Raw genomic sequence first — 19,292 nt, 5'->3', positions numbered from 1 at the left:
ATATAGATGTGTAACAACCTAAGCAGCTATTGACAGTTGCTATGCTGAAAACAGCCCTGGAGGAAAAGATTCACTTTCCAAATGTATTTACACGCTTCATTGAAATGATCTTAAAATATAAATTATAAACTCTAATATTAAACTGCTTCTACATGTTACAACAAAGAATGGTTTAGAGCAAATCATTTTTTTTTCTGCTGAAAAGAATAAAGTGGATCTTGATATATCACTTTTCTGGCCTTGAAATAAATTAGTATGCAATGAACTGCTTCAGCAACTGATGCATTTTCATCCTGAATAGGAATATATTCAGATGCTTATGCCTCCATTAATCCAGAAGTGGAACATGTTGAAGGATGAAGATAAAGATCTCTTCCCTTTATTAGAGGTAAATGTTAAAATTTGACTGTCATCTATCAACTACTTCTATGAAGAAAGTGTTTTAGTTTTTAAAGAAGCTGCTACTAGGAAGTGAGACTGCAAAATCTGATGGCATAAAGAATTTTCTATTATAGATAAAATATTCTGATTGTAGAAAGAAAATCTTGTGACTGAAGAAATGTCATTATATTTAGTAGAAAGCTTAGATTATTTTCTGCCACTCTTGAGTGTTTTCTTTGGGATTCTTTTTTTTTTAAAAAAAAAAAAAAACAACACTACCCCTTTTTATTTTTGTCTTCTCACTTTCTTTTCATACCTCCATTAAAACTACTTTTAGACAACCTGAAGGTATAAATCAAACCGTGTTGTCTGTTCTCTCTACTTTCCAGGTGTGAAGCAGGAATACACTCATAGAAAATGAAATAATGTTAGGTAGTGTTAAGGAGTGTTAAGGCTTGTACACAATCAAGATATTGAAGCTTAGTGTAAGTGCTGTATGTCTTTGTATACGCTTAAAAATTAACAAGAGGGATGATACTGCTTCTGAGAAATTCTGTCAGCTGTTGTGTTTGAGAGAGTAGCAGTTAGCTGACAGTTGCTTTGGGTCAGCTAATAGATACTGCCTTTCTAGGTTGTGTTTACTTAATCAGTTGCATTGGATATGCTTTAAATACTAATGTGTTAATTTACCTCTCCCAAGTAAAAGGCTCTTGGGGGAGGTAAGGAAAGTTTGTAACTTCTTTCTCTTTTTTTGACATTTCAGTGCCTGTCGTCAGTTGCTACTGCCTTGCAATCTGGCTTTCTTCCATACTGTGAACCTGTGTACCAGCGTTGTGTAAATCTGGTGCAGAAGACCCTTGCACAAGCCATGGTATTTTTCTGTTGCTATTCCAATGTTTTCAGGATATCTCATTAAAACAATGTATGAACTATGTAAAGTTCTGATTGGCAGGGAAATCTGTAGTTTAACCATAGAATGTCTAAATGAAGCTGCAGTCATTAATGTCTAAATAAACCTTACTTTTATTTTTATGCATACTCTTGAGAAAATGTAATACTCATTCTGAAAATGCATATTTATTTGTGGCAGTTGCACAATGCTCAACCAGACCAATATGAGGCTCCAGATAAAGACTTCATGATTGTGGCTCTTGATTTACTTAGTGGTTTAGCTGAAGGACTGGGCGGCAACATTGAACAGCTAGTGGCCCGCAGCAATATCCTGACACTAATGTACCAATGCATGCAGGTGAGATGAGAAACCTGTTTAAACTAAGTATTTTCTTTAAGAGAATCAAAAACACTTCTAGAATTAATGTCTTTTTTCTTTTCCTCTTTAGGATAAAATGCCTGAGGTACGGCAGAGTTCTTTTGCATTGTTAGGTGATCTGACAAAGGCATGTTTTCAGCATGTTAAGCCTTGCATCGGTATGTTTCTTTTGCATATTAAAGTTAGCTTGTTTACAAACTGATAAGAAACTCATTTATCTGTTATTAAGTTCCTTTTTTTTGTGGCTTGCCTTGTTATGGTGGTGTAAGTTTTCATTTTCCTTTTATCAGCAAGGGGCTGTAGTCTTTTCTCCTTCAAACTATGTGTTTAAAAGATGTGTTCTTTTGTAGACAGGGTAGAAGTTCATTTTGGTGCTTGATTTTTTTGTAATGTAAAAGCTGCTTGTTCTGCAAGAATACAGAAAAATAAATAAACTTTAATTGGAACAATTGATATATTTGATAAATCACTGAATTAGTAGCTTTCATATTTTTTATTAGAATCTGTAGTTACATTAGAATTATAGAAATGGGAATTTCTATAGATGTGATTGACTTCTAATCATTTTTTTGTTAACACAGATATATGCATAGCTGTCCAAGAGATTCAAGGTCTATTCAACAATGTTATTAAACTACAAGTACTTTTTGGGTTGTTTTTGTCTTCTGCCCTCTTACCCAGCTAAAGGAAGGGAAGAAAAAAGTTTTACAGAGTTGCATAAAATGTAAAGCCTATTAGAAGCATTTTAGAATCATAGTTTGAAAAGATTTACATTGATCTACTTAGGTTCCAAAATCCATGTTAATCCAATGTATAGCAGAAATACAGCTCTTATTAATTCATGCATTACATTTTCCAAGTATTTAAGTAGGCTCATATTATTTTTATTTTATTTTTGAATGTTACTTTTCTGTAGTATTATAGTTCTGGGACAAGATGATTGTGTTGTGTGATGAGATTTGTTTAAAAATGTTGTTCTTTCTAGCTGATTTCATGCCCATCTTGGGAACCAACCTAAACCCTGAATTCATTTCTGTGTGTAACAATGCCACCTGGGCAATTGGGGAAATCTCCATCCAGATGGGTAAGATTTTTTTTTTTAGTTTGGATCTGCATATGTAGCATTGTTTGCCTGTTTTTGTTTTGTTTATTTTTAATGATTCTTTCATGTTAAAACTTAAATTTTATTTTGGGAACCTTGTCCTTGACTGTAAATTAAATGTGTCAAATCTATATAGATTATATATTAATGTTCATTTTCTTCTGAATGTTTGTATTTGACTATTTCAGGTATAGAGATGCAGCCTTATATTCCAATGGTGTTGCACCAGCTTGTAGAAATAATTAACAGACCCAACACACCAAAGACGTTGTTAGAGAACACAGGTACCCAAAAACTCAACCATTTGTGGTGAAGGGAATTACAGTTTTGGGTTTTTTTGTTTTTGTTGGTTTTTTTTGTTTGTTTGTTTAGTTCTTAAAATTGCATAGAGAAAACACACCAGAACTGATTATATTGATATGTATTTGGCTTTTACTCTATTTTGCAGAAGCTCTTACAAGTCTCAGCCTTGCAGCAAACCATCTATCATATATCTAGATTCTGGAAAGTTCACCTCTTTAAGAGTTACTATATTTGTCATCTGTTTGATTTTGAAATATTCTTCCAATTTTATTTACTGCGTATGTTTGTCATATTTAATAGGTGACACTAAAGACTTTACCATGATTTAAATGTATACACACAATACATACATATGAAGACATGTGTATATATCTCTAGTGTTTAAAAAAAATATAATTGGCATATGTATAACAAAGATTTTTTTGAATTTTCAAAAAAGTACTTTTTTTAAAAGTACTTTTATTGAATCGTGAGATCACAAAGATCTAGATCTGTGATGGCACTTTTACCACCAACATAAAAGAAATCTTGTACAATTTCTAATACCTGGTCACAATTAAAAAAAAAAAATCTAAAATTGGCACGTGTGTTCTGGCCAACAGCTTTGCCTTCCAAATTGGAACAGTCACCAAACTGAACAAGAATTTCTGAGGCTTGTTTCTTTTGCATTTATAGAGGGCACGTTCTGGTATGAAGAGCACCTTCCATACTTTAGTAGAAATTTGTTAACAATTTGATAGGTTTCTCATTTACTAATTGAGAATCTTTTCATTTTTTTCATGTTTGAAAACTAATTATCCTGTAAGAAAATGATTGTTTAGTCATTATAATATGACACAATTGAAAATGATGCAAATTCATGTGATGTGAAGCATGAGGTAAATTGGAGAGAGATTCTCAATGTATTTTCCTTCAGTATTCTCTAACTGTAAAAACTGCAGTTTACCTCCCTCCCTCCCACCAACCCTAATTTAGTATGGAAGGTGAACATGAAAGAAAAATATCTAGTTGTCTAGCATATTATAGGTAACATTTTGAAATAATTTTTGAGCATATACCTAGTTGTTTTGAAATAGACCATGGAATAGTGTAGCAGTATATTCATTCTCTCCCAACCCCTGGCCCCCCTTTCTCTGCACTGATGGATGTGTAATACCTGTAACTGATAGGCATCCAATACTTAAATTTTTGCTTCTGTCACTCTTAGAGAATTTTTGGAAGCATCCAAACACTGACATTTTCTTTATTCTCTTAATAGTTACTTTAAATGTGGATGCGTAACTGCAAATAAATGTTGAGTGTGGTGTACTTATTATAAGTTTGTTGTGGGATATTGTGCTGCATGCCACTGGTATGTGCAAAAATATTACTGTTTTCTGTGTTAAGTTGCTGTGTAATGATCTATGAGAACACTTCTATAGAAAAGTATGACTACATTAAGTAAAAGTAGTAGCATTAAAAATAAGTACATGTGGAAAAACTTGAGCTTTGTCAGAAATTGCTATTTGTAAAGACTGTAGGTGTGAACTTAGGGGTAAAACTTACATTTTCATTTGAAACGAGTAGTTCAAATAAAATTTAGGAAGTTACATCTCCTGAAAATTGTAGACATTGTATGCTGAAATTGAGTAATATCAGGGAAGAATAGTACATAACAAGTGAGCTGCAGCTTTCATGGAATGAGTACATTTCAAACTACTACTATATCCTACACCAAACTTTTATTGGAGAAAGCATCATCTGCTTTATTGCATGTTTCATGAAACTGTTCACAAATGCCTGTTTAATTAGAGTGTTGCATAGTATGTCCCTTGAACATAGGTTTCCTTTCTCTGCTTCATATAAATCTGCTGGATTTTAGTATTATTCATGTATTTTGCTTCAAGTAATCCTGATACATTATTCCCCACCCTCTTCTTTTTCTAAAGATTAATCTTTTGTAAGTTGAGCAAACACCACTAAAACACATTTGCATAATGATATTTTATTCAGTCTGACCCTCAAAAAAAGACCAAACCACCAAATCATCTCAAGAAGCGATTTTGATTTTCATGTGTCCCTATGCATTTGTAACATAAATCAGATTCTTACATGACTTTTGTGAGGAAGCCTGTTGTGAAAAAGAGAAATTGGGATTAAAAAAATTAACATTGTAAAGTTAGTTGCTGTGACTTAGCAATCACTTTAAATTCCCTACAAGATTATGAAGAAAAAGTATATATATATTTGGTACTCTTTAAGAACTGTATCACCTATTTAGTGTTTATAGGTAGACAACAGTACATTTAATGTAACCTTACTTCTAAATGCATCATTACTCACAGGTGTATTAAAATCTTGAATTCTAAATACTGAAAAAATAAATGTTAAGAGTACTTAATACTAAAACTGAAAATGGTTGATTCCTTTTGATTAAGGGAATTTTTAATAGCACATTTGATTAAAAACTCAAGTGCATGGTAGGTAAATTTAACATATGAGAGAACTTGGAAGAGGGCAGAATGATTATTTACATCAGAAAACCTTTGGATTTTAAATTGTGTTTTTGGTGTTCTCTCATTTACTTCTTTAATTTTTCTTTTACCCTGGAGAGTATACCATATATGTTGCTGCCTCTTATTTAGGGGGTGGTAATAAACAGCACTGGTGAAATCTTATGTTTATTATCATACACAGATTCTGTTGGTTTCTGTTTCTGAGTTATTTGTTGTTTTTTCTTTATTTTTTCTCCTCCCCCCTCATTTGCTCATGTCTTGGTTGGCGTTTGGTGGTGTATAACCGTGATTGCGTTACCTTAGCAATAACAATTGGTCGTCTTGGTTACGTTTGTCCTCAAGAGGTGGCCCCCATGCTACAGCAGTTTATAAGACCCTGGTGTGTATTATTCAATCTTTTTTTTTTAATTCATTTTTCTTCACTCTCTTTCTTTCTTCTTTCTATCTCACTTTTAGATATATTTTCAGTTGGTTACAAAATCTCAATCCTTAATCATTGCCAACCATGTGACTAATCTTGTCCTATCAGGTTTGTGAGTTTTTAGTAGCACCGTCATGTATTTTTTTATGTTGTGGCTAACGACTAATTTATGCATGGGATAAGATTGTCACATGCTTGCTGTGTTAAAGCTTGATTATGAAAGAGCATTTTAAAATCCACCAGAATGATAATACAATGCATGCAAATACTGTAAAATTTAAACCGTGCATTACTTTACTTAAAAAATAAAAAAAAAAAAATCAGTCTGAGGCTTGAAATGCTGTAAGGAATATATGTTTATAGACTTGTTATGTATACTTAGCTTGCTTGCTGCTGTAAAAGTTAAATAACTGTTCTGTAAGTGGTATCTGACATAATTCATACTGTGATGGTATTATATGTTCTGCTTCTAATAATGATAGTTCCTATAAATATTTCAGTTACATGTTCCTTTTGTATTTAATGGAATACAAGTCACACTTTGTATATAGTGAAACGGTAGAAAAAATTCTGGATATGATGCATAATGGGAATATGCTAGTAAACACTGTAACAACTATTTTTCTAACTGTTCAAAACAGTGTTTTAGGTCATTGTATCAGTGTGACTTATTCCATCAAATACTGTCATCTAGTTCTGACTTGACTGAATGAAGGAGTAATAAAATTAGCTAAGATTTGCTCTCCAACTTACTAGGTGCACCTCTCTGCGAAACATAAGAGACAATGAGGAAAAGGATTCAGCATTCCGTGGGATATGTACCATGATCTCAGTCAACCCCAGTGGAGTAGTCCAAGTAAGATGCATGAATAGATTTTTATTGTTGTTGTGTTTTTTTTGTTTGTTTGGTTGGTTGGTTGGTTGTGGGTTTTTTTGTTTGTTTTTTTTTTTTTACTTGTGAAATTTAGTGAAAGCTGAATATGGAATATTAAAAAGTTTTGATGTTGATTCACTGCAGAGCATGATGTGGCTTTATTTTGAAGTCGTGGAGGCCAAAATGTTTACATTGCAGTGATAAGCACTGATAATACTTCAGGACTTCAGTAATTATCATCTGTGGAAAGGAGTTGAAGTGCAGAGGTGTTAAATTCATCTTTTGGCTAAAATTAATTTGTAAATAATGCACTTTCATTAAAAATAACTATTTTAATATTTCTGTCATATATTTTGTGGTGAGGATCTGTATGAAAATATAAGACAAAGTCCAATGCATTAAAACCTATTTTTCAGATGCAATCTAAACAGTTAAAAAGAGAAAGAAATAAAAATAATAAACACCTCTTCATTTTTAAAACTAAGGTAGGGAATATTCTGTCAAAACTAGGATTATATTTCATAAATAGTCAATGTGACAAGGAAGATATTCTTTAAAATAAATGGTACATGTCAAGAATAGAAGTGACTTGCTTTTAAGTCTCCACAGCTCCAAAGTAAAGCTATACCAATGTAATATTTTGTGAGAGGAAAATCAAAGTGAATTTTCCTCTCCACTGCCTGGAATCCTTCTCCTTGAAATACAAGAATTGAGCCTCTGTCTTGATTTGAATTTTTCAGTTGATTTCACTTAAGGCTTATTCTGTTCTTATTCCCCTCTTCTGCTGTCCATTTGTTCTTTCAAACAACTGCAGGGGAAATTAAGGACTTTTCTCATTATCCTATCTCTTCTCTGTAGCTGTTATCTTTGATTCCTAACCAAAAACATGAGCATTGTCAAATTAATGATTAAAGACTGGTGTTCTAATACAGTAGTAAGAGATGTAACGCATAACAGCAGATGAACTATGTGCAGGGATTATGAGGTGTCTTAGTTTTGAACATGAATGATAAACATTCTGCGTGCCCCAGAAATAATTTCTGGCTCTGCTTAAAGAAATAGAACAGCTTTTCTCCATCTGAAGATTTGAGTGAAAGTTGTGAGTGTGATCTGGTGTTGCATGTTTTTTAAGACGACTGATTCTTAAACTTCATATGTGAACTGAAAGAATTCAAAGTAGCCAATTGTGTTTGTTGTTGTTTGTTACTGTGGCTTTATTTAATCAAAAACCTGATGAAACAAAACTTTTCATAGTCAGCCATTTCTACTTCTGTACACTTAGGAATAAAGTAATTTATCGGAATTAACTGGAAAATAAGTACATGAAAACAGAATCAATTATTGAGTTAGGATCAAAGACCCCTGCATAGTTTATATAGAAAGAGCATCAAGCATTGTTTTCATACGTATAAACTGAGGTTTCTAACCTATGTAATTGTTTAACCTTATAGGACTTTATTTTTTTTTGTGATGCTGTTGCATCGTGGGTTAGCCCAAAAGATGATCTCCGAGACATGTTCTGTAAGGTAATGTTCTTAGTATAATAGTATATCCTAATCATGATTGTTTTGGGTCCTCTGTTTCTTTCTTGTTTCTATTTTCACTGTCATCACTTCCTATGTTTGTGGTCATGGAGGGAGGCTTCTTTGCAAAGTCATAGATTTCAGACAATGTCAAAACAATCTGAAGGTTTTTTGACCTATTTTTTCTTAGACGCATTCAGGCTATTACAAACTTTTTTATAATGGTGCTGAGAAGTTCACTTGGGATTTTAGTTGAAAGGATAATCACCCTCAAAGAGGTTTTCATAATGCCACACTACTATGATTTGACTGCATTTTGAAGAACAGGATTATCTATACCCGTGTGTCATCTCTCTGTTATAGAAAATGAGATCTGTCTGGTTCAAGACTTTTTTTTTGCCATGAAAAGGACAACTGTTTTTTTCTTTTCAGAAGTATCTAGAAGATTGCAAATGGAAAATATTATAGTGCTATCCTGATATGTTTATCTTCCTTCTGCTGAAGCCTTCTTGTATGAGCAAAAAAACTACCTGCCTTTTATAAAATAAGAAGTGGGGGGAAAAAACACATTTATTATGTGTCTTAGGTTAAAAAACAAAGCAACAGAAAACCCCTTCTATTTCAGATTCATGAACATATGCTGTTACTGTTCAGTAATAAGCCTTTTTTCATACATTGTAAAGTGTTATCTCCCTTTTTAGGAAGGATATGTGTCATAAGTTCACAATATTCCTTTTAAAGCTAAAATAGACTGTATTTCTAAGCATGTATTAGGACCATGGGTCAGTACTGGCACTTTCTCTTCAAGTAATGCGAAGTGTCAATATCAGAACAGAAGCTAGAGTTTTTGAATCCCATCTTGAGGAGCAAAGACAGAAATCTTACTGTACTAGAGAACTAGTCTCCTTTGAAGAAAGTTTGGGTTCAGGAAATGCATAGTTGTAAGTGTTCTAGTGTCAGTAGAAGGAAACAACCAATACTTAAAAGCTTAAAAGAAGTCCAGGATGCTGTCTGTGATGATAGTCCAAAGCAGTTCCTGTGCATGTTTCTGCACTGCTCCTTCAGCACTGAATACTCACTTCAGTAGGTTAAGCTTAACTGTCCTGGATTCTTTCCAAGATAGTCATGTGGGGTCTAATGCCTCCAAACTAGATGCAGCAGTTGCTGGCTATTTCACATAAGAACATACTTGCTTTTTTTCAGTGTTATCCTTTTGTCTTCTTTCATGCAAGAAAGGAGGCAAGTTTTCATCAAGTGATGGCATACAAATTTTCAGATGACTTCCTCATTGGAGTATGTCCTTTCGCCATCTGAAAAAATTACTACATCTTTTAGGAACAATGGGAAAAAAAACAGCTTTTCTTGTAGCCTCCTGAGGTCTTTTGCTAGTGGATTGTACAATGTGTGGTTTTCAGGCTGAATATCAGGAAAAGGTTCTTCACCCAGAGAGTGGTCAGGCACTGAGACAAGCTCCCCAGGGCAGTGGTCACGGCACCGAGCCTGCTGGAGTTAAGAAGCATTTAGACAACACTCTAAGACACAGTCTTTTTGTGTGTCATAGCTGAACATCCTTGGATACTTTTTTTTTCTTTGTCACTTCTTGTTAGCTGGCTGATCTGACTTGCTTGGATTAGGAAAGAGAGGTGAGCCTGTTTGGTGAAGGTCTCTTTCTAAGAGAAAAGCAGTAAATTATGATAAAATTATTGTTACATCCTGTTTAAGGGCACCTTTCCTTGAGAATGTGTTGTTGGGGGTGAACTCGGCACTATGAGCTTTAACATTTTTTCTACGAGGATATTTTTATGACCAACTGTTCTGCAATTCAGTATTCTTGAGTTTAAAAAAAGGGAAAACAGAAACGTTTAGACTCTCTCTGCAATTTTTCTTGTGAGGGGGAGCCATTTCATCCTGCTTTTTCTTACATATGCCTTTTAACCCGGTGTTTTGACATTAAAAATACAGAGACCTTTTTGATAGTACCACTTAGTTTTCAGCTGACTTACTATATTGAAAGATCCAGACTGTAACCAGTAGCTTTTTTTATTCTTATGCTCACTTTTAACTGCTGTGGGTTCATGTTGCTTTAATGCCCAAAACACTTTTAACAACTTCATTCTTAGTAGCAGTTGTCTACAGGTTCTGAGGAAAAAGCATAGCTTTAATAGGATGCTTTTGTAATTTTGCTAGAAATTGGCAGGCATTGAAATTGTGCTAGAAATTGGCTGGCTCAACTTTTCTTCCAGAACCCGTAACACATTTAAAAATGAAATATGAATACAGCAATCACAACGTACAACCTAGAGTTAGATCATTTCAGAATACTAAATACGTTGTCAATTGACAGACTTTGTAAGTCACCTTACTTGATAGTTAATATAGCTACCCATAAAGACTGTTATTAATATTTCTGTATGTCTCCACTGAATTTGTTTTCCTTTTAAGAAAGCCTTATTAATTTCCTTTGTTTAACACTTAAATCGGAGAATTTAGATAGATGAACGTTCAACAGATTGTAGGTTATTGCTAATAAATAATAATCATGTGTCTATTGTTTGGTGACTATTTTTACTTTCAATTCCCCCCCATCGCTTCTAGATTCTTCATGGATTTAAAAATCAAGTTGGGGATGAGAATTGGAGGCGTTTCTCTGACCAGTTTCCTCTTCCCTTAAAAGAGCGCCTTGCAGCTTACTATGGAGTTTAACCTCATGCACTGTAGCTGCAGTCCCATAATTAGAGGTAAGCATACGAATCTTTCTTGCTAAATAGAGCTGTATAGCAGACTTCATCCATACTTGCATTATTTGAAACGTGATTAATTGACTAGATTAAAGGTTTTCCTTCCTATAAGAAGGGGAAAAAAGGCAATGATGGTGTACCTAAGTGCTGGTAGTGTAGCTGTAACAAAAACTTTCTGACTCTACACTTCATTTTGTACAGAGAGAAAATGTACAATATGCACAGTAGTGTATCAAGATAAGATTGGAGGTGTAGGTGTAACTGTTCAGGTTTAATAAAGTGATGAGTGTGATCCTAAAGGCATCATACTAAAGACATAAGGTTAGCTGTGCATCTTATGAATTAGTAGATAGCAGATGTAGTTAAAGAATTAGTAGATAGCAGATGTAGTTTAAGCTGAACATTTCTCTCAGATAGAAAAGCAAGTTCAAGACACTTTAGTTATGAGAAGTCCAATACACTCCTGGCTACATACTACATGGTCTTTGCATTGAGTTAAGGATATGCTAATCTGCAGCTGTACAGTCTGTAAACCTTTACTTTTGGGGGAAGTTAATGTGTTTTGTTTTTCCAATGTTCCATTTTATGCACCAATTCAGAAATGTTGGAGTTCTGTCTCAGAACACTCAGCTTCATCAAAGAACACAGTGACTGTGCATTCTACGACAGTTACAGTTATACCACCCTGCTTTGTATGTTCTTTGTGAAGACTGTATTAAAGCAAAGTACACATGTATAAAGGAGTGTGATATTGCCAAGAGTTTATTATACTGCACAAAAAAGAAGGGAGGGCAGATTAAGTTCATTCAATCAGACATATAAATCTGATAACTTGCTGGAGAATTTTAATACTGAAATTCTGGTGAGAATTGTGCAATTCTGTTTTACTGTTGAATTAACAACTATTTAAAAGTCAGCCTAATGTTTTTCAGAGTCAGTGGCATAATAATTCATTTAAATTGCATGTTTCATTTGATAAATGGATTTAAAATGTACCAGCTTCAAAAATTTATGTATTTATCAATAAGGGCATTTAGTTTTGACATAGTCTTTTTTTTTTCCTTCTAATGAAAAATCCAAAGTAGGAAAAAAAAAAGTTAAATAGTTCTTAGTTTGTGTTGAGGAGACAGTATGATGATCTTGTTTAATTCACATAAAAGTGAAATTCTTATATTAGTAAAGATATGTTTAATAATTTTCTCGACACTCTAACTACCTCAATTTTGTACTAAAAGGGCAGAATCTTGTTAGAATATACAGGACTGCTTTCACCTTAAATCTAAGCTTGGCTTAAAATAATAGAACTGTCAGTGTAGCTTTAAAGCATACATTGTTGCCGTGAATACTAATCTTCAATATTATAAATAGTCTATTTTCTTAAAAAGACTTATAAAAGGAAAATCTATGCTCAGATTCTCTTTAAGTTTATGCTGGCACCTATTGCTTTTTTTTAAAAAAAAAAAAAAAATGCTCTGTTTATGCACAGGTCTGTCACTTCAGTTTAAAAGTAAGGTTTAACTATACCTCTATTTCTTCTTTTATAGGTCCTTCAGTCTGGGAGACTATGAGGGAGCCTCTGCACCCAGGGAAAATGTTACCCTTTACTGGGGGGAAGGGTGAACCAGTAGGGAATACAGTACAATCCCAACCCTACTGGGAGGGGCGGGAGGGAGGTGTTGCCGTCACTGTATTAAGTCGATGTTGGGAAATGTTTTAACATCTGGAGCCTTTGTGGGTGGAAATCTGTCTCCTATTACAACTCTGCACTGGATGTGAAGAAGAAAAAAAAGAATCTATTCATAAAACAGCACATTCTGGAATATTGTGGGGAATTGTACCAAAATAAGAACCATATAATTGAACCATGGGGATACGTAAAGAGGAAAACTATTTTGCGCACAATAAAGGAAACCTAAGAATGGGGGTCACAAACAGTAAAAGGCTTTCTTTTTTTATTTTTTTTTAAGTAAGGGTTTTCTACATTATTTCATCCTGCTTGATGGGATTCCTAGGTATTTGCATGTTAATGAAGAACTACACAAATGAAGTTAGTACAGTTAAAATGCAGCTTGTGTCTGTATTAGAAACAGACACTTGCAGTGTATGATACAGAAACCCCATCATAAATTAATAAAGGATAGCTTGGACAAAATGAAGCAACCTGCAAGCTGCCAAATGAGTCACTCCTTTCATTTTTGGGGTAAGGGGAGGGACAATTCAAAGTAGAGATTGACATCCTAATTTTTACGTTAAAAAGAATTTAAAGTAGTGGATATGATTTGATTATTGTACTTCATTAGATTTAATTTCTAGAGTAAGGCATTATTCTTAACGTGCAGTTTAAGGTTCAGGCATGTGTTCTGGCTCATAGTGATCAGAAGTAATTTAAATTAGTGGGAAAGTAGCATGCTTGCATCACATAGAGTGAAATTGGTATACATTTACCTATGTTGCGCCAGTTTTGTGTTGCAGTTTACCAATTCAGTATAGCCCTGCATTTAAAATTCCTTTTCTAAGATTCTGTGGATTTTATTTTTATTAAGAATATAGATATAAAGTACTGTAGTTAACAATTAGGCCTTGAAATACCTTTTTAGGATCTGTTAAGAATAAGATTGATATTGTATTGTGTGTAACCTGCACAATGTGGAAAGCTGATATAGCTGTGCAAAATACTTGCCTCTGTGCTGTCAGTGTGATGTGCTTTCTGCATGGTTATATACTAGTGATTTTATCAGAATCTCTAAAAATGAGTTACATGGTAAGACCCGTTAAAGGCTGCATAAATGTTAGTTGGCACGTAAAGACAATTGTAGAAGTTGATGACATGATTGCTATATTTGTGTTTATTCCCACTCAACATATTACCTTCTATGCTTTCTTTTTGTTCAAAGCATGATCTTAAAGAGATGTTTAAGTTAATGGATGTAATGCAGGGTATCTACACTGTATCGGCGCATGTTGGTGGCCCTTTGTGATGTAGTTAAATGCACAAGGGTGCAAGTTTAAAGCTACAGAGTGAAAGTTGGTTTGGATCCTCTTCATTTCATTTGTTTAGCTTTTCTGTTGTGTTTTTTTCTCTACTTACATGTATTCCTGTGAATAAATCCTTGTTAAGTTAACCCTTTACTTTTCCTTCCATGTGTATTTTCTTATGTACTGTGAATGTGAAATCCTAACTGGTACACTTGATCTTGTGTCCATCTGAAAGTGGCAAGTCTTTATTAATTTAGATTGCCTAAAGAGTATCCCATGATGATAAAGGAAAATGGAGAGATTTTTAACTCTGCTGGCCAGAGGTGAAGCCACACCTTTCCATTTTTCAAGTGCTGCATAATTAATCCGCAAAACAAAATTAAGCCATAACAGCCTTTTTATAGATTTAGTTTCTCACCTTTGCATTGCAGAATGGATACTGGATAACAGTTTTTTGTTATTTTTTTCTTTTGTTTGTTTGTTTTTAAGAACTTGCTCTTCTTTGCATGGTTCTGTTCTTTGAGTGTTGGATGATTTAGCCATTGCACTGAAGTTTGAGCTGTGTGAGTGTGAACTTATAAATGATGTTCAAAGATGATTTTTTTTATGCATGATAGCATGCACATTTTACGTTGTCCCCAACTCCCCCCTCTGTCCTTTTTTTAATTTGGCTTTGCAAATTTAAATGGATTATGCCTGAAAAATAGTTTGGACGTGCTGTATGAAGTACACTCGGCAATGCTAGTACATAGTATTTATATGATTTTGTCAAAATTGCATGTGATAACTTGCTTTCAAATTACATTGCTTTGGTAGCAAATACAAATTCCTTCTGAACTAATAACTGAACTAAATTAGAATTAGTTTTAGTCACTAAAAACACTTAATCTGGAAAAAGAACAAAAAAAAATAAAATTTAGCAAGGCAGGATATTTTTTTAGACCCAAACTTGCTTTAATTTCGAGTGTGTTCAAACATTAGGTAAGAATTTCAGAGAAATTACATTTAAAAATTTGTAACATAGAATACCTACCTAAATAAAACATAGCGTTATGGCTAGAATCCAAGCTTAGTTAGACTTTTTAAATTTCAGAAAGTCCCTTTAACCAAATAAAACCACACCACCTCATCACAGATTAGCTTAGGATGCCACTTTTGTACATTTGTATTTTAATAGGTATTTACACAGATGTGAATTGGTCTGGTATAACAGCAAGTGAAGTAATTAAAATAAGGCAGACATAAACATTACTGACAAAGTAGTCTTTTTGTACCAGTAAGTTCTCTCATTGTATATTTTAAAGTGAATAAACCCTATTCCTAATGCATAATATAGTGCAGAAATTTGCAGAAGCCATTTAGGATACAATGTGAGGTAAGAAAAGTTGTGAATCAACATTAACAGTTACAATTCAATTTTTGCATCATGGGATATATAAAAAAGCATCTTGATTCTTGTGGTGTGGTCTTGACAGTCTTTGAATGTTGACTGAATGTTTATACTGGTAGAATTGTGAGTTTGTCTTTGTTACATTCCAGTGTTTCTGCCTCTTGGCATGCTGAAAGCACGGCTTACTTCATTTGCTCCTTACACACTGAATAAAGTGCTGTTAGTGTGCTAAACTACAGAAATAGCCGCTGCTAAGTAATGGTGTAGATTTTCTACTTGAATATTTTTGTTGTAGGAACCTCAGGAGGTCAGTGTTTACTGTTTTTATATATGCCTTTCTCCTGTTTTGAGTTTCCCTTTTTTGAAGGATTCTGAGAGTGAACAAAAGCTGCTGATCAACCTAAGTTGGTAACAGAAAGTGTATTTAAAATCCTTACAAATGCATCTTTTTTGGCAGTTCAAAATTGCTGTTAAATTAGTCTTAAGTGAAGTTCAATACTAAACTTGTTTCATTACACATTCAGGAAACAGCTCTTTTCATTTAGGAAAAAGAAAAAAAAAATTATAATAGTTCATTACTTTAACCAGTGCAAGCAAAAATAATCAATTTTGTAATTTTTTTCCAAAGCTTGATTATTTTCTAAATCAGTGAATATGTATATATTTAAATTGTAATGAGCTAATTCTTATGCTTTAGTTTATTGCTCCTTAATGCTTATACTCAGAAGATCACTTTTAGGAGAATGGGTTTAAAATTTATAATCATTATAATTTTTAAAGGTTATGAGGTAGCATAAATTTTGTAACTAACAATATTGATACACACTGTGATTATTATTTTTTTTTTTTGTTAGGACTTTTATGTTAACATCAATCTTACTTAAACTGCATATATTGTATAATAGAAAATGTATATTTTAAAACTTGGAGTGGCTTTCCTCAAGTGAAACTCATTGCTACTTAGAAATATTCAATACTAGCTTTATCTCAGGTGAATACTCTTGTACCCTTTTTGTTCAGAACACATGCTTATGAAAATGTGTCTTAATTATATCAGTTCATGTATTTCATGGTAGGCAGCTCTTCTGTCTTGAACTTAATCTAAATTAACCTTCTACTGTGGGACAATAATGACTTTTGCTTCACCTATTTTATTCATATTGAATGTATTAATAGATAAAGGTGCAAAAACATTCTTCCCTTGAGGAGAATGCATCCATATTCAAACAACTGAACTATTTGTTGAAAAATGCTTTAAATGCAACATTGTATTGGAAACCTTCTGTTTCAGATTTTGTCACGGAAAGAAGTTGCAACTTAACACTAATTACTTCAGTACTTTCATGGGGATGATAGATGCAAAAAGCTTCTATATAGGGTCTAAAGAGTAACTTTTTATCTTAGATAAAGGTTAAGCTCTACAGTGAAATGACTGCTGTAAGTTAAAAAGATAAAACTTGCAGTTATCTCACATAGATGCTGATGTAGTTTGCATACATATTTGTTATATATTACATAAGTATTAAGTATTTCCAGTAACCTCATCTTGAGTAAATGAAGCTTGATCAGTAGCTGTGTATTTCACTCACCTATGCATTCTCCAGATGACTTGCATCCATCAGTCTACTAGCTATTCTTCTCCAATAGAAGCTGTTTTTTTCTTTTTCTTTTTTCTTTTTTTGTCTGCCACTGATGCTTGCTCTTTGCACTTAATGGTTGGAGCAAGCCAGTTTTAGGTTATTTTAAATGGGGAAACTCTGAGGTGAGTACTCTTGTTGCTTGCCTTATGGTATATATTCTGCTAAAATAATAAGGATACTTACTCACTTGAATGTATTTATGTGAGGGAAGTTAAAATGGCTCTATAAAAGATGTATCCCAGTGTGGTGTTAACAGTATACGTCTTAGTAAGCCAAATCCACATCTCTAAGAATTCAGCACTTATAGTATTATTTTTTGATAAGCAAGTTCTTTTGTGCTACTTTCACCTTAGGTATCTGTTTACTTACTTTGGGTGAGAAACAAAACTGAGAAGGCCTGGATGAACTTTAATGGGGATCGTTATTATTTAAAAAGATTAGTACGAGCAGGTTTATTTGGCTGTTAAGTCTGTAGTGTAGTATCTTTTTTTCATGGGAAGAGATAGGTAGATACGTTGTATGCTGTCTGACTTGCTAATACTAAACACTTCCAAAATTTTCAATTGAATGCAGTATATAAAATAGTTTAAAGTGAAAGATGACTAGATCTTTCTGCTGACAACTTAGGTTGTATGAGTTTTGCTTGAAAGCTTTAAATCTGATGTTTCTGTATCTGCCACAATGTTGGAATGTTTCCTTCAAACATATCCTCCTGCAACCTCTCAAACTGTACTAAATTGAGTGATTATTTCTTGAAGTCTGCCTATGTGCTAACAGAACTTCATTTTAAATAGAATATGGTTTTAATTTTTGATAAGCTGCTGAATTTTAAAGAGTTTTTGGGGCCACCAAATATTTTGGATCATGCAGAGAATATATATTGTACTGTAGTAATTTTGTATTTACATTTGTATGATGTGACATAATAGATGTGAATGTTAATCACTGCTTGACTATGTTAATAAAGTTGTTTAAATATAGATGTTGCATTCTAATTTTTAATGAAAAAAAAAAAGATTCTAGCTTCATTTATGGTTTTCCTCAGCTGCACTCTTCTGGTTACCACATGCAAGTTCTGAAGTCTTTTCAAGAATAAGGAGGGTTTGCATTTATCTCAAAGAAAGTGATCTTTGGATTAGTTCAGGTCAATTCAATTTAAATGCTTCGTGCTGCCTGGGGCAGATCGATGTAAACATACAAGGTTTAACTGAACTTAAATCAGTATTCGTTGGGTCATAACTGTTAAGTGCTTTACTGAGAAATGGTATGGTGAATTCATTTTCATTTGAAATAGCTGAAGTTTGCTAAGGCTCACCAGATAGGAGAAAACAGACCTCACTACTTGTGTTACCAATAATCCAAAGGAAAATAGGAGCAAACTAAAAAATGACTGAAAATTATAAAGGCCTTAAAGGAAAAAGAAAAATAAAGGAGACCTTGTGGAGGTCTTTATCCAGTTTTTGTCTAGCTTTTATGGGACTGGGATCATGCAAGCTATGTAAAGATCTGCTCTTCTCTAACTTCCTGATAGAGAAGTCTGCAAAATGAAAGCATAATACTAAGAGTGGTATCTCATGGGACAAAATCCATCTAGATCAATTTGAACGTTTCATGTTCAACATTTAACAGTTGGTCAGTTACATACAGACAATTTAGTTACAACTTAGTTACCTGTGCTGGACAGGTGTAACTTCTATAGCATAGTGGTAAATTTCAATAAAATGCATGAGCAAATACAAAATAAAACTTCAGTAGAAATCCATTGCTGCATACTCAGATAAAAGTCTGCTTAACCTAGAGAGATCAGCTCCTGTCAGCTGTGAGACATGAGTGCACTGGTGACTGGTGGGAGGGGTAGGGGTGTGTTTTCTTTCGAATTACCCTTCCCACTCCCTTTTCTTGTGGGGTACCTATGATAGAGTCCTGCTGTCAGCAGGGTACTTGCACAAAATTTCTAACCCTCTTGACTCAGAGCCTGATCTTTAGCTGTGACCTCTAATTTTGAGTGTGAGGTTAATGACTACTTGCTTACACATAAGAAATGAGCAGTGTAAGTACTAGCATCTTGAACAGGTGAAATGAATGTTGTGACTAAGTTTGTGGTTAGATTGCAACAGTGCAAAGGACTGTCTTTTCATCATATGCCATGCTGTTCCCTTTCATTTTACGTTTGTATCTA

The 19,292-nt window shown here is 33.6% G+C and overlaps 1 protein-coding gene across 4 annotated transcripts in view; it reads left to right on the top strand.

The window, feature by feature from the left end:
- TNPO1 (transportin 1) overlaps positions 1 to 18,093 on the top strand; it is an 84,990-nt gene extending 66,897 nt beyond the window's left edge. For 3 of the 4 annotated variants that reach the window (XM_068668048.1, XM_068668047.1, XM_068668051.1), the window contains 11 exons: positions 302 to 388; positions 1,145 to 1,252; positions 1,472 to 1,630; positions 1,722 to 1,809; positions 2,637 to 2,735; positions 2,942 to 3,037; positions 5,855 to 5,930; positions 6,729 to 6,828; positions 8,298 to 8,372; positions 10,965 to 11,107; positions 12,652 to 18,093. In XM_068668048.1, coding sequence (XP_068524149.1) covers positions 302 to 388; positions 1,145 to 1,252; positions 1,472 to 1,630; positions 1,722 to 1,809; positions 2,637 to 2,735; positions 2,942 to 3,037; positions 5,855 to 5,930; positions 6,729 to 6,828; positions 8,298 to 8,372; positions 10,965 to 11,072 — 996 coding nt within the window. In that variant the 3' untranslated portion in view covers positions 11,073 to 11,107; positions 12,652 to 18,093. Of the gene's footprint in view, positions 1 to 301; positions 389 to 1,144; positions 1,253 to 1,471; positions 1,631 to 1,721; positions 1,810 to 2,636; positions 2,736 to 2,941; positions 3,038 to 5,854; positions 5,931 to 6,007; positions 6,082 to 6,728; positions 6,829 to 8,297; positions 8,373 to 10,964; positions 11,108 to 12,651 lie in introns of those variants that run through there. The other variant, XM_068668049.1, reaches the window with a different exon arrangement.
- Positions 18,094 to 19,292: the final 1,199 nt, after the last annotated feature.

This window comes from Anas acuta, chromosome Z (assembly GCF_963932015.1).
Source record: "Anas acuta chromosome Z, bAnaAcu1.1, whole genome shotgun sequence".
Classification (NCBI taxonomy): Eukaryota; Metazoa; Chordata; class Aves; order Anseriformes; family Anatidae; genus Anas; species Anas acuta.
This window is presented reverse-complemented; position numbering and strand designations above follow the sequence as displayed.